Genomic DNA, 15,178 nt, shown 5'->3' with positions numbered 1-15,178 from the left:
GCTCCTCTGATGCTGCTTGGCCTGCTGTGTTCATCCAGCTCTACACCATGCATTTATAAAGTACCTTGTTGATGGTAGTGTTTCTGGATTTCATGAGCTGTGAAAGGCATTATACAAATACAAGACTTTTCTTTCTTTTGGGTCACCCAATGCACCTCCTAATTATGTTACTGACAGCAATGATTTAAAAGGTATGATTACAGGTCATCAGTTTCCCTTTTTCATTGAGGAGTGCTAATCCTTTGAGAAAGCTAAAAATTGTGAAGAGAGAAATAAAGCATGAAAACGTGCAATAGGCAGTGAATGTGATATGTTAGGACTGGGGTTGAAGGGGTGCACTGTTGCCACTATTCCACAGGTCTCAGTGAGAAAATAGTGTTCCCAGTTACTGAGATGGCCAACATATGACATTTCTGTATCAAGTTTTAAATAACGAGAACTCTATCATCCAGGCTTTTTTAAAATAAATGCAAAACTATTGGTTTCTTAAAACTTATTAAATAAAAATGCAGTAATTGGTCAACATACACGAGGTATATGGAACTATAAATGTTTATCCCCTCAAACAGATGCACATGCCTCAGGAAGAAATAAAGAATGTTTTTCTCTTTTGGCAGATTCCACTTATTTTTAAGAAAGAATACTTTCTGGCAATTAGTTATTCCTGAAGGCAAAAAAGACGAGGCATAAAATTTTCCAATGTCTGTTGACCACATGTGTCAGAATATCACAGCAAATAGTTAATCATGCACAGTTGTCACTGGAGTCTTTGCAGATACTTCTTGCTCAGGAAATACAAAATTGAGAATTTCCTTCAAATCACTCTTTCAGAAGAACAAGGACGTTTCACCTAGAAATCAACAACAGGATTTATTACAGAAATAGAGGAGATTACTCAGGCAGCCTTTCCACATAAGCTTTTTGCTCCTCAGCTAATTCCAGATGCCAAAACACATTCTCCATCTAGTCACTGTTCAAATAGCCATGGCCGGAACCTACAGTAAAACAAGCAGTTGTCACTATTCATTAGGAAGTTTTGTGAAAAATAACTTCATATGTCGACGATGGCCTCATTTAAAGAAATCACTCCAGATATCACCAAAAGTTTGAAATAAGTAAATTTTTCACAATCCTTCAAAGTTTAAATCCTCTAAGAAACATCGAGTATGAAGCATTTTGTAACGGGATCTCGTTTATATAGAATTGGCAAAAGTCAAAGTTTCCTCCCTCATTTACAAAGGAAGTAAATAGTTTGTTAGTTTAGTGAAAGATGTGTATTTGTCTCTAAAATATTAAAGTAAATTGAAAAAAATCCTGAACATAATGAACAAAAGCATGAATAGAAGTGAAATAGATTGCACGGTCATTTCTTCATGTCATTTTACTTCTGCTAGTATCCTGCAATTGGATATCAGAGAATAATAATTTGCCAACCAAATTGGCAGTGTAACAATGCTGTTTGTCTAATAAACCCTGGTATTTATGGTATCATTTCTGTAACTGTTTTAAATCTACATGATATCTGAGACTGTTATTGCCATATGCAGGTGAGGAAATGGATCAGGAGCGCAAAGGTCAATGTGGACAAGCATCAGCACACACATTTGAACAAATCTGATGCATTTGTGAAGGCTACACCGCAAAAAGATGCAGACCCACAGTTAAGATGTCAGTCTACATGTCAAGAATGCCATGTCTCTCAAGTAATGGCTATCAAGGTTGGAACTCGGGCAAATAGCAGAAACTTCAAAGTAAGCCAGTCAATCAGAATCATTTAATGTTTTACTAACACAGTTACCACAAACAGTTTAATCTATGGAGAGAAAGCAGAGTTAATGTTTTGGATCTAGTAACTTTTCTTCAAAATTGGACCCAAAACCTTAACTTGGCTTTCTCTCCACAGGTGTTGCCAGACCTGCTGACTTTCTCCGGCACTTTCTGTTTTTATTTCAGACTTCCAGCATTACAGTTCTTTGTTTTGTAACAATTTTACCTTTATTATTCTCCAGCACTAGGCATTCCAGGTTTATCTCCAATAACCAAACCTGACAACAGGTCTTCAGTAATCTGATTTGCTGCTTTCAATTTTTATGCCAATGATGTACAATAAGAACTGAAAACCAATTGATTGAACCATTTGAATCTGAAGAGGTGAACCTCTTTGACCACAATGAGTCATTCAGGATTATCAAAGACCTTATTTACAAAAATGAATCTCTGTGATAGTGATGGATGTCACGTTATAAAGTCCCTACCTCCCCAACTACACTCACCTCTACTGACTCCATCCCCACCTCTTTGACCTGTCTGTCTCCTCTCCACCTATCTTCTCCTCTATCCATCTTCTATCCGCCTACCCCTCTCTCCCTATTTATTTCAGAACCCCCTTCCCCTCCCCCATTTCTGAAGAAGGGTCTAGGCCCGAAACGTCAGCCTTCCTGCTCCTCTGATGCTGCTTGGCCTGCTGTGTTCATCCAGCTCTACACCTTGTCACCTCAGATTCTCCAGCATCTGCAGTTCCTGCTATCTCTGAAACACGTTATAAAGTCATACCATTTTACAGCATGGAGAGGGGACCTCTGACCCATTGTGTCTGTGCCAGTCAACAAAGACCTATCTATTCCAGTCCCATTTACCAGTACTTGGTCTGTATCCTTGCGTGCCATGGTGATTCAAGAGATTAACTAAATATTTCTAAAACATTGTGATGGTTCATGCTACTACCACTGTTGCAGGCAGTGAGTTCCTGTCTGCATCAGTAACTCTAGAACGATAGGCCATTGTTTTTGACTAGAGGCTGGCAGATTTAAAACAGCAATGAGGAGGAATTACATCTCTCAAACAGGTTGTGATTCGGTGGAGTTCATGACCCCAGAGTGAGGAGCTGGGAAATTCAGTAAATCTAAGGAGAAGATAGTCAGACAGATTTCTAATTAGTGATGGAGAAAAGGGTTATGGGTAGCAGGCAGGAAAGTGCAGTTGAGGCCAAGGTGAGACCAGCTGTGATTGTGTTGAATGGTGGAGCAGACTTGAGGATCTGAATTGTTAACTCCTGCTCCTGGTTTTTATGTTTCTATTTCAAAAAGAACTGCAACACTTTGGAGAATACTTCTTACGTGAGGTTCTAAAGTTGGAGGTGTTTGGTGTTGCAACTTATTCACCGTAATATTAAACCCAAGCCTGACGTACATTTTAAACCCTATTATGCTTATTTTTTTTCGCAGACATTGGGTGGAATTTGAGATGATAGAGGTGCCGCACATCAGTTGGAAAGCTGATGGGAACAGGTTTCTTTTTCAATAGAAGCCCAATGCAATTTAAATGAAGCACCATGTTGAGGGGGACTCTGATTCAATCAACTTCTCAGTCAGTCAGACTGAAATCTATCCTTGAGAAGTTCCAGTATGAAGCTGGAAGTATATTATTACATGACTGTGCCTGAGATCAGCTGGATCCCTGGAAACAGTCACTGGAGTGTCTTGGGGTCACATGGAGGATGTTTCCCACAGGAAAAAGTGGGTGGTCAGATACAAGGGCAGAGGCAGCGTGGCTTTCAGTTCACTTTTCCACCCCACTCCACAATCCTGGTTTCTTTGTTGGGCCCTGAATGCCTATAGATGAGTGACTCCATCTCCAGGGCTGCAGGTAAATCCCAGCTGGATCTGCTGACTGGCTGTCGGATGTCAAGGGAGACTTGTGCAAATCCCATTAAATCCGTGACCCACAATTAAGTCACATGTGCTCAGGAATTATTGCTCTCAAATACTCATTGAACCTAATTGTTAACACAATACAAGCAGGTAGGATTTCTGCAATAGACTATTCCAACCCCTCCATTAAATGTGGGACAGTTTCCCAGCCATCAGGAATTGTCATTGGGTCTCCTACCCAATTCTCCCATTGACCCCTATCATCTTCCATTAAATTCTATATGTCCATTGGAGGAAGAGAATAACTAAAAGACATTTATGAAATCATTGTAAAACATTATGACCAGACTCCAGGGAATGTTCCCCAATTTATTGTGATTCCAGGCTGGATTTCCCCAAACTGTTAAGTTCCCAGATGAGGATAAAAGAATTTCTTTATTTGTCCCTCCCTCAACTGGTTGCAACAAGGTGAATTTAGAAAGAATCCCTTCCATCCTTTCTCCCAGACCCAAATGAAATTATGTTTTAGAAAGGAAACATTTTAACCAGGCTTTCTTGATTTAACAAGAGTAAGTTTATCAATTACTACGTTCGGGAGGAAATATTAAAACAGCTAACATACACATGGATTAGAAATAAGGGGGGAGTCCAAAAAAGGTAAAAGTTAAAACTGAAATATCAGTCTTGGAACTGTTAGTGAAGAGTATGCAGTCGAATGATTACAATCATTTAGTAAAGGTTACTGGTAGTGTTGATGTTAGTGTAGTTGAACAGTCTGCTTAATGATCCTTAGTTTTGCAGATTGTTTGAGATTCTATCATTCAGATGGCTTTTGACCGTGATGGAATTCCTACTTTCAGGGCTACAGAACCTTCAGTCATCCTATTTCCTATATTCCGGTTTGCAGCACTCAGAGACAAAGACACACTTCCTTATCCTGCAACACGGGTGTGACTGGCCTGTTTGTTTCCTCTCCACCTATCCTCTCCTCTATCCCTCTTCTATCCGCCTCCCACTCTCTCCCTATTTATTTCAAAACCCCCTTCCCCTCCCCCTTTTCTGATGAAGGGTCTAGGCCTGAAACGTCAGCCTCTCTGCTCCTATGATGCTGCTTGGCCTGCTGTGTTCATCCAGCCCTGCACCTTGTTGACTGGCGATACTTCTTTGACTGTGACCTTTACAGCATACAAAGGTTCAAACCAGTCTGGTACACATGGGAATGCGCTGCCTCACTAACACACACCAGCAGAGTTGGAAGTGACTTTATAAATTATTTTATTGCACTTTCTTCAAAGGGAAAGACACAGCATGTGCCTGTAGTTTGTATTGTCCGCAGGAGGGTGAGTTGCTGAGGAGCAAGGAGTCATCAGCCTGTCGTTGTTTTTGTAGAGACGAAAGATCACAATCCAGTCCATTTCAAGTATCTTTGATACAGTTACATTCCATCAGTCCCTCTCTCCAGACAGCTACTTACTGTATGTCCACAGTCACTTACAGCTGTATCAGCCCTCTTTTAAAATAGACATTTTGGAATTATAAGTTAAAAATGCCCACAGAATTTTGGGTTCTGACTCAGACCTTTTTAAATAATTTATTGCACTGCCTATGTAATTGTACCGTAGATAGTGAGGAGTCTTAACTCGTTGTAATCCCCAGAAAAATAGAACTCATTAACAACCTTTAGTCAATGTCACTGGCATTACCATCCTTCATACCATCACAAATCAAGTGAAAGCAGTATATTAACAGACACCACCAGCACAAAGATAGCTGCAAAGTTAAAAAACACTCACAATACAACACATATTTTATCAAAACTAAAATATAATAATAATCAGGAAGTCAGTTACACCTGTGCTCCAACCTTAGGTTCAAAACAAAGCTGAAAAGTTATTAAACTTTCTTGTTTTGGTGCAGTTTGGTATTCCCTTGTTTGAATATATTAGCACAACTGCACTGACTTGTATAAAGCCTTTAACATGGAAATTTGTTAGTATGTTAAGAATATTATCAATAAATTTTGATGCTGAACCATACAGGGAGATATGAGAATAGTTTTACCGCATTTCTTCATAGTGAAAATTGAGGTAGCAAGGCAAAGAGATTTAAAGAAGAACTTCCAGAGCTTAGGATCCAGCAGCTGAGGGAATTGATACTAATGGTGGCATAGCTAAAACTGGGTAGATGCCAGGGTTCAGAACTGAAAGAATGCAGAGATCAGAAGGGAGCTGGAGGAAGTAAATCCACAAACTTTGCAAATAGGAACATAAAAAGATAGATGAAGGTTGTTATTTAATTAAATGGCAGCATTGTAACCATAAATATTCCAAGACATTATCATTCAATTCACTGTCCAACACTTCTGCTACATTCATTAAATTTGATTTACTTTGTTATCTATTGGCTTAAACGAAAATCAGATTATACACGCATTTAACTATAAAGTTTTGCATGTAATTTATTCCTTGACTTTGAACTGATTAGATATAGTGGGAGGGGTATGGCTACTGGAAATGGTAGCAGATGTGATGCCATACCCAAGAGTGAACAGCCACTTCTTCATATGCAGAGAGAAGCTACCATGTCCTCTTACATGTTCCCCAATGTGAAATTGTGGGACTGAATACTAAAAGTCATGTCATTTATGAATAGAAATGCTTAAGAAAAAAAACGTTGACATTCTTCGTGCCCCTGTGTTTGATTTGCCTCAAATGTTTTCTGAATGATATAAAATAGAATGAATACTCTATTTCCAGAGATTAATGTTTTTCTTGCTTTCTCTTAAATTAGTGCACTGTTTGGAACTTGCTTATGCCGCCAGTTTTATGTCCTGCCTGCTATTCAGCTTTCAGTTCCATTTGCTTCAGTATAGCAGCTGTTTTGCATTATGCCCCAAGATAAGTTTCTGTCCAATGCTCTCAGTCGCCTTACATGCAATAGTTAAAAACAGTCAACACATTTTATTCCTTTAAGTGAAAATGAGTAATAAAAGCACAATAACATTACTTTGACTCAGTAGCAAGTGTTTCTGAGACTGAAGGGCATATGGAATATATTTTGTAGGGTAAGATTTTCCTGACATATTCCTGTTACTGAAATTTTATTGGAACTAAGTCAGAAATCAGTTCTGTTCCAGCTGGGAATCGATTCAAAGGCCAGAACTAGGACACAGCTGAATAATCTGGCCTCTTATGAAAGAATTGAAGACTGTCTGACACACTATAATGGGAACCAGCTTTTCACTCTTTCCCTTCTTCCCCTTTCCCTGCTTGACACGGTAACTCAGCAAACTTTTCAAATACTTCTTTATTTCTTATCGTTCTGTGTCCTATACCATGCAATATTATTCAGTTAGGAATTGGCCCTGAGTAGATTGACAAGTGTGATCTAACCAAAAATTTCTGTCTAATCTTCTTTTCTGTGAGAAAGGATCTGTCTCTGTTTAGCACCGTCTACTGAGGTCCACCAGCTCACTAAGAAGCACATTTTAAAACATGACTACATCCATTAACTTCATGGCATGATACATTAACACTCCAACACTTTATAATCATGCCACTACTATATGCCTTTCTTTACTTTCATTATCAAAATGTAGGAGCTATGCCTTCCTGTGTACAGGAGCGAAAATTTGCTCACATGATAATGCCGACATTTTCTATAATCGTTTGTGTGACAAAATTATCAGAACCAAATAGATAGCAGAAATTTTAACTTTCAACTCCAAAAGAAAGGAAAATAGGACAACAAATACAATGGGCAAGGTGTACAACATGCATGTATTTGCTGAGTGCAATTGGCTGAGTATACAGTGATCAGTGGAAGTGTGGGTGAAGGACATGTGATTGTACAATGGCCAAGGGTTTAACATAGGCAGGATGTGTAACAGACAGAGTCTTAAATAGACAGCCAATCCAGTATCACATCTTTGATATCACCACTAGTTGTTGATAATATTCTTAAACAGAATAGAAGAATCTAAAATATCCTTTTCATGTCATGTGTACTCCATTGTAGGAGTACAGTGAAAAGCTTTTACAACATCTGCCTTGTTATGGGGACATCATAGATACAAATACCTAGGTACAATTTTTGGATACAGCAGAGGAATAAAAGTAGTTGCACTACTTACAGAGTTGAAAGATAAGTTAAACAAAGGACATCATTAAAGGGTTGACATTGCAGTAAGGTAGAAATTTCAAATAGACATTACAGTGTAGTAGCTCAGCGCAGGGCCTCCATACATGGTCCGAATGCCTGCACAGACCCCAGGCCAACAGCCGTCCCTGCTCTGCTCCAAGCCACAGGCTGCTCAGTACCTGCACTCAGCTGCTCCAAGGTAAGTGCCAGGACTGTCTCCCCTGCGCCGATCCCCACCCAGGAGTCCCTGCCTGCCCACTTGGGATACTCTCTATTGTGCATCCACAAAATAATATTCAAAAAAAATATATAATTGCTTGCTTTCATTGCAAGTCTCATAATGAATGCTTTAAATAATGTGAAACTCTGATGTGTGAATTTTGGATTGAATATCCAGTATGAAGACAAACTTGTCCGAGGAGAGCTCTTACCCCATTGAAATTGGCCTTCCTCTAAGTAATGTTACTCCAAATTGCTCCTTGACTTTTTCTATAGTGAACCTAAACTTTATTAGTTTCCTCATGCTATGGACATAAACGAAGTGGAGACATACTACATTGACTTGTCATCCCATGTTATTGCTTTGAAATGTATGGGGTGTCATGACTGGGGCAGGCTTGGGATTTTACATCTAACAAGTTTAGATTAGTGATTAAAATTAAGAGTAAGAAGGTGCACACATCCCTTCTACCTCATTTTCCTTTAAAAGGAGCGTATGTTAAGTACCACCTCAGGAAATTACCATTTGATGTCTGCTGGGTCTCCTCTCAGGGAAGCCTGAGAAGAGAATGTCTTACTTTCTATTACTCTCCCCATGGATGGAGCTTTAGGCCTGAGTGCCTCCTGACTGCTATTTCCCAGCTGCAGTAAGAGGGCTCCAAGATAAGAAGCAGCTCCAACAGCTGCTGGTGCTGATTTCCAATTTTCATTCTTTGAAGCAAGACTCTGCTGGGGATGCAATAAAATTGTTGACATCAACCTAAAGAGAGAGATGCATCACTCTTCAGGGACTCAGCAGGTCTGGCAGCATCTGTGGAGAAAGAAACTGAGTTTATGCTTGGAGTCCAATATGACTGATTTGTTGAGTTTCTCCAGCACTTTGTTTTTACTTCAGATCTCCAGCAGCCACTCTAGCTTTAGTGTGTAAGATGTAATAGCATGTGATCTGAATAGTCCTTTGTTCATGTGCCCCACTATTTTCTTCAAAGGTGGGCTGAGGAAACAGGCAGGAAAGCAAGGTCATATGTGAGAATACTTTATTTTATAATAGATAAATATACAGATCAAGAATCATGCTTGGACTCGTACTTCAAGGAATGCAAGATTACAAATAATAAATCTGCAATGTTTCCTCACATTAGTGACCCATTTTGCTTTTGTAAAACAAATTACTCAACTATGAATCTACATTCTTTTCCTGTATCTGGTAAAAACTTGCATAATTCACAGCTCCTGTTTGTAAAGAAGGTGGTCTCCACAGTCAATGCAAAACTTGGCAGCCAACTATTTTATCTGGGTCTGAAAGGGATCGTAAAATCGGGAGAGAGTCTGATTCACATCACCCACTGAGATGACGTTACACACAAATAGGTAGTCAGTGGAGAGACATAGAAGGCTTCATGGAAAACGTGAGTAGCAGCATTGTTGGAAGTAATATAACTTGTATATAGTTTGCAGCAATTCAATAAACTTCTTATTCTTTCTGTACCTAAGTTTTAAGATCACTCCTAATTAGGCCAAATAGACCATCTACAACATTAACCTGGATCTTTTCCCCCAACTTTTATATCCTCTGTGTTCTTTTCTCTTGTTGGAATAACTTATGTCTGAGCTTTTAGAATCGAGTACCTCCCAATACAATGTATAAGGTTTTTACCTTATAGAAGAAGTCTGAAGTGCAAAGAGACTTGAGAGTTCTAGTCCTGGATTTTCTCAAGGTAAACTTGCAGGTTGAGTCAGTAGTCAGGAAGGCAAATGCAATGTTGGCATTTATTTTGAGAGGACTTGAATATAAAAGCAGGAATGTACTCCTGAGGCTTTATAAGGCTCTGGTCAGGCCACATTTGGAGTATTGCTTGCAGTTCTGGGCCCCATATCTCAGGAAGGATGTACTGGCCCTGGAGCGGGTTCAGAGGAGGTTCACAAGAATGGTCCCAGGAATGGAAAGCTTAACATATGAAGAACGCTTGAGGACTCTGAGACTGTACTCATTGGAGTTTAGAAGGATGAGAGGGATCTAATTGAAACTTACAGAATACTGAATGGCCTGACAGAATGGATGTTGGGAAGATGCTTCCATTTGTAGGAGAGACTAGGGCCCCAGGGCACAGCCTTAGAGTAAAGGGAAGACCTTTTACAATGGAGATAAGGAGAAACTTCTTCAGCCAGAGAGTGGTGAATCTATGGAATTCACTGCCACAGAAGGCTGTGGAGGCCAGGTCATTGAGTGCATTTAAGACTGAGATAGATAGGCTCTTGATTATCAAGGGGATCAAGGGTTACGGGGAGAAAGCGGGAGAATGGGGTTGAGGAACTTATCAGCCATGATTGAATGGTGGAGCAGACTCATTGGGCCGAATGGCCTAATTTCTGCTCTGATGTTTTATGGTCTTATTAAGGTTAGTATTCATTGTCATGATGTGGAGGTGCTGGTGTTAGACTTGGGTGGACAATGTCAAAAATCACACGACACCAGGTTATAGTCCAATGGGCTTATGTGAAAACACAAACTTCCAGACTCTCGCCCCTTCTTCAGGTCTTATTGAAAGAGGTGATCTTGTACTTATAAATTCTGTGTCTGATGCCACCTATCTCACTAACATCTGAAGAAGGATTATAATCTGGTTTCATGTGATTTTTGACTATTATTCATTGCCAATAGCAATGACCAACTCAAACTATTTCAGCTTTCAATACATCCAAGTCACGTGACCTACATTATGAGTAACCAATGGGCACGCACCCAAACTGAGATTCCCATATTGTTGCAGGGCAATGCAATCAAAGCAATGGATAACAGAGCAACTGTGTCCTAGCTGTCCATTTTTCCTAATGATATTTCTGCAAGTGATACACAGTATTTGCTAGCAATTTCCAGCTGTAGATTCATGGATTTTGTCAGGTTTGTTTTAACCTGAGAACTGCTCGCTTACAATTTCTTTTTTCTAACCTGAGAGTAAAACTTTTTTTGGAATTAGGCAGCAGTTGGGTGTTCAAGAGACAGATACATTAAATTGAGTTCTTTCTGGTCACAATAATCTCCAGATCAGAGCAAATAAGCTTCAAAAGTTTGTTTCCAACTGGTAAATTGGTTGACAACTGAAGTGTGTGCTCCAGCAGATGTTTTACCTGTAGCAGGGTAAACTCAGCCATATAATATGTTCCTGTTTCCAAAGTCTAATGCAATTGCCAGGTCAGTACTACAACAATTGGGATGAAGTTACAAACAAGTTAATGCATAAGAGACTTATAAGGCCACTGCAAAATAGAAGACAAAGGAAACCTTCAGTCCAGAAATGCCAAAAGCAGCACTAATTGTTTCTCTACTTAAAAAATCGTGGAAATGAAAAGATTTTTGAGAAAATACCATTTTGTAAACTCCAGTCTTGTTAGTCTTGAACAAGTCATCTTCGAAAGTGAAAAAGTTGACAAAAGTGCCAACTTAACACTCATTCTGGCTCACACTGTTACCACAGAATATCTGTTGCAATATTATTTAGAGAATTAGTTTATTGTGTACACCATTTCTCCCTTCCCATTTTGAACGGAAACAATAGTCCATTTAAACTACGCAGACTTACAGCTGCGTTAAAATTGGCAACAAAGTAATGGGTTAAACAAGCATCCATTAGTGTCACCACGCATATCTAAATTCAAGTATTACATATGTGCTTGTCCGAGTCTTTAAGGGAATTGCTTGAAACTGTCAACAAAACGGCAATTAAAATGCCTTAATATACCCAAGTAAGAAGCCAGGAGAAACAGGTGTCAATAACTATGAACAATTTGACATAACCTACCTAAATTATTTTGATATTTCTGTAATATAATCACAATGAGAATAATGTAAATTTGACTCCTGTCTGTTGGATTCATCTCAGATGAGGTTGGGTGAATCTATGCATTTATTAACACTGGTTTTGGTTAATATAATTAACAACATGGCAAGGTTATGTTATTGCACAAGGCATAATTACAGCCCATATCTATTCCTCTATAATAGAGAAATGAAGTATACATTGTTCTTCCAGGTTGGCTAATGTAATATTGAGCTTTTCTGTCTTCCTCTACAATGCTCATTTTCCTCCACAATATTCGAGCAAACCATTGTTCAGGGTCATTGGCTGCTTCTTTCAATTATCTTCTTCTTGTCCAAGGTTGATTTACCTTGCACATAGCTTCTCTGTCTCTTTTTTGTACTATTTAGAAATGCTATTACATGCCTCTGGATACTTTTTTAACCACTATCAAAAGACCAGTATTACTAATTTACACACAGCTCATCGCTCAGATGCTTTAGCTTTAACATTGCACAATGATTTGTATTTAATCAGCACTTAAGGGGTTGAGATTCAATAGGGTTTCACCCCACACCCCCAGAGCTTCCCTGGCTCCACTACCCCATCCCCAAACACCCCCATTAAATAAGGTCATGTTAAAAATTATGTAACTTCATCCAACTTCACCTGTGATAACTCTAGCCCTGCCAACCCTACAAACTCTTCCTTGCTAACATGTGCCAACATTTGGAGAGCTAACCCACAGACAAGTCAGGTAACAGCCTGATGTAATTAGTTTCCATGAATCATCCGTTATAGACAATGTTCCAGACATCCAGGTTTGGACTAATAATTGGTAAAATAACATCTGTGCCACGTGTGTGTCATATAACAACTATCTCCAACAAGAACGGACCATTGCTGAATTCCCCACTGTCAACATTCTGGGTATTACCATTAACCAGAAATTGAACTGGACTAGTCATATAAACATGGTGTCTCAAAGACTAAGAACAGAGACTAGGAATCCTGCAGAGAGTAGCTCACCTCCTGTCTCCTCAATCACTCCCCAAGTCAGGAGTACAATGAAATACTTTCCACTTATCTGTATGGGTACGGCTCCAGCAACACATTCGGAACAAAGCAGGTCACTTCACTGGCATAGATTTTAGTCACTCACTCTCTTCACCGCCAATGTATAGTGGCAGCAGTGTGTACCATCTTTATGATGCGCTTCAATAACTCGCTAAAGCTCTTTCTGCAGGACCTTCCAAACTTGTGACCTCTATCACCCAGAAGAACAAGGTTAGAAAATATATAAGAACACTATCACTTGCAAGTTTGAATCTGAGCCATATGCCATCCAGAACTAGAACTATATTGCCATGCCTTCACTGCCATTGGGTCACCATCCTGGAATTCCCTCTGTAACAGTATTGTGGGTGTCCCTACACCACATGTACTGTGAGGGTTCAAGAAGGTGGCTCATAGCTATCTTTTTTCAGGACAGTGAGGGATGGTTAACAAATTCTGGTCTTGCCAGTGATTCCTACACCCCATTAAAGAATAATAAAGAAATCTGCAGTAAGCATTTGTCTATGTTTGGGTTGTTACAGCTAAGTGAATTGTAAATGCAGTCATTGAAGATTAGAATGGTTTTTGAACAGAAGGAGGACATTTAGCCCATCATGTCAATGTTGGTCCTCTGAAGGGACAATTCACTGAGACTGAATTCACTGCCATTTTGTGGTAGCCCTGAGAATTATGTCATGTGCACATTTTTCATCCTTCCATAATTTCACCTTCTTATCCATATAAGGGGGCAAGGTGAGTTACATGAGGGCCTTGTGACATGTCTTCCTGACAATTAGAGTAGGAAACAACCGAATGTCAAGAGAAGCAGGCTATCATCTCCAACTGTTTCTACTTCCCAAATCCAAAAACCTCTAGAATCTGCGTCCCACCATACTTCAGGCCCAGATCACCTGAGCAAAAAACTCTCAAGTCCTGCTTCTAACTGTTTGCATCCAGCAAGAATGGGGAAAATAAGGGGTAAAAACAGAAATAGAATGCTCAACTCTCTTTGTGTTTTATCCCACCTGCCAGAAATATAATGGGACTTTGATGGTGTGATTGTACAATGGGCAGTGGAGTACTGAGGCTTGATAAGGTCAAGTGTGCTCTTCTGATGCCTGTATGAAAAATGTGGGAGTTGGTTTTCTCAGCTTCTCTCCTCTTTTCCCATGTCCACTGTAGTATACTATAGAACCACTGTCTCTGTTAACCTTTCTGTTCTGTTGAGGAAGTGCAAAAAGTTCATTCTGTAATGGCTGAGTGAATCCATAAAGTGAATTTCTCACTTCAGTACACATCAGAAAGATAATGATGACATTAGGAAGGAATTTTCTTTTACATTTCACTTCTGACAAGTGTTGTGACATTTCGAAACTTCCAAAGCTGATTTTGGGCAATTTGAAAGACTGCTTTTGTATGTGCACATCAGAGGCTACCATGCTATCTATTCAAAAACTGGCACTGTTTTTGAGAATATTGTAGAGCTGTCCTTTGTGTTTTGTGGATTTCACTAGCAAGACATTTATTGCCCACCTCTATTTGCATGTTGTTACAAAGACAAAGGATAGAGCTTTCCTTCCCTAAAAGCCATTGGTGAACCAGGCACCTTTTCATAATAATCCAGTAGTTTTTACTGGCCATCTTTACTGGTGCTAACTTTTTATTTCAGATTTGATTTAATTAATTGTATTCAAGTTCTTCTGTCCTCAGGGTGAAATTTGAGCACCTCTAGATCTTTAAGCCAGGCTTTTGATTAATAGTAATTAAGTAGCATATTCAGTATACGACCAAACTCCTACAAAACACTACACTACACTACTGAAAGCATATTTAATTCCATAGAGTACCAACACTTAGAAGATTACTCCCTGAGAAGATTTATGGAGTTTGAATGATGTAGGTCTTCGCAAGGCCGTTCTTCTTACTTCCCAATTTATCTGATTTCTGCTTCATCAGTGCCAGGCTCAGAAATTAAGTACAGTAAAATGATAATGTGCAATGTGTCCTAGTACTTATCTGTTACATTATCACATTTTGTGGGAAGAAGGTCTGATTATTGATTTTGATTTGATTTGATTTATTGTCACGCATATATTGTTATAAAATATATAGTGTCACCACTCTCCAGCACCATCTTAAAACACAGAAAAATAACCAAAGCATAGAATATAAAGACAGAAAACTGAATAAATAAAGAAGCTATTTTAATTCACATTTTAGTTATCATGGCTAATTAATGTGCTTAGTGTACAACCTGGGTAACAGAACCTTTGGTGATGAGACAACAAGGTGCAGGGCTGGATGAACACAGCAGGC

The 15,178-nt window shown here is 39.2% G+C and overlaps 1 protein-coding gene across 1 annotated transcript in view; it reads left to right on the top strand.

Annotated features, from left to right (window-relative positions):
* LOC125483108 overlaps positions 1–15,178 on the top strand; it is a 63,057-nt gene that overhangs the window by 6,792 nt on the left and 41,087 nt on the right. The window contains exon 2 of the mRNA XM_048596731.1: positions 1,548–1,751. Coding sequence (XP_048452688.1) covers positions 1,548–1,751 — 204 coding nt within the window. The remainder of the gene's footprint in view (positions 1–1,547; positions 1,752–15,178) is intronic.

This window comes from Rhincodon typus, chromosome 5 (assembly GCF_021869965.1).
Source record: "Rhincodon typus isolate 14 chromosome 5, sRhiTyp1.1, whole genome shotgun sequence".
Lineage (NCBI taxonomy): Eukaryota > Metazoa > Chordata > Chondrichthyes > Orectolobiformes > Rhincodontidae > Rhincodon > Rhincodon typus.
Note: the sequence above shows the minus strand (reverse complement) of the source record. Positions and strands in the feature narration are given on the sequence as shown.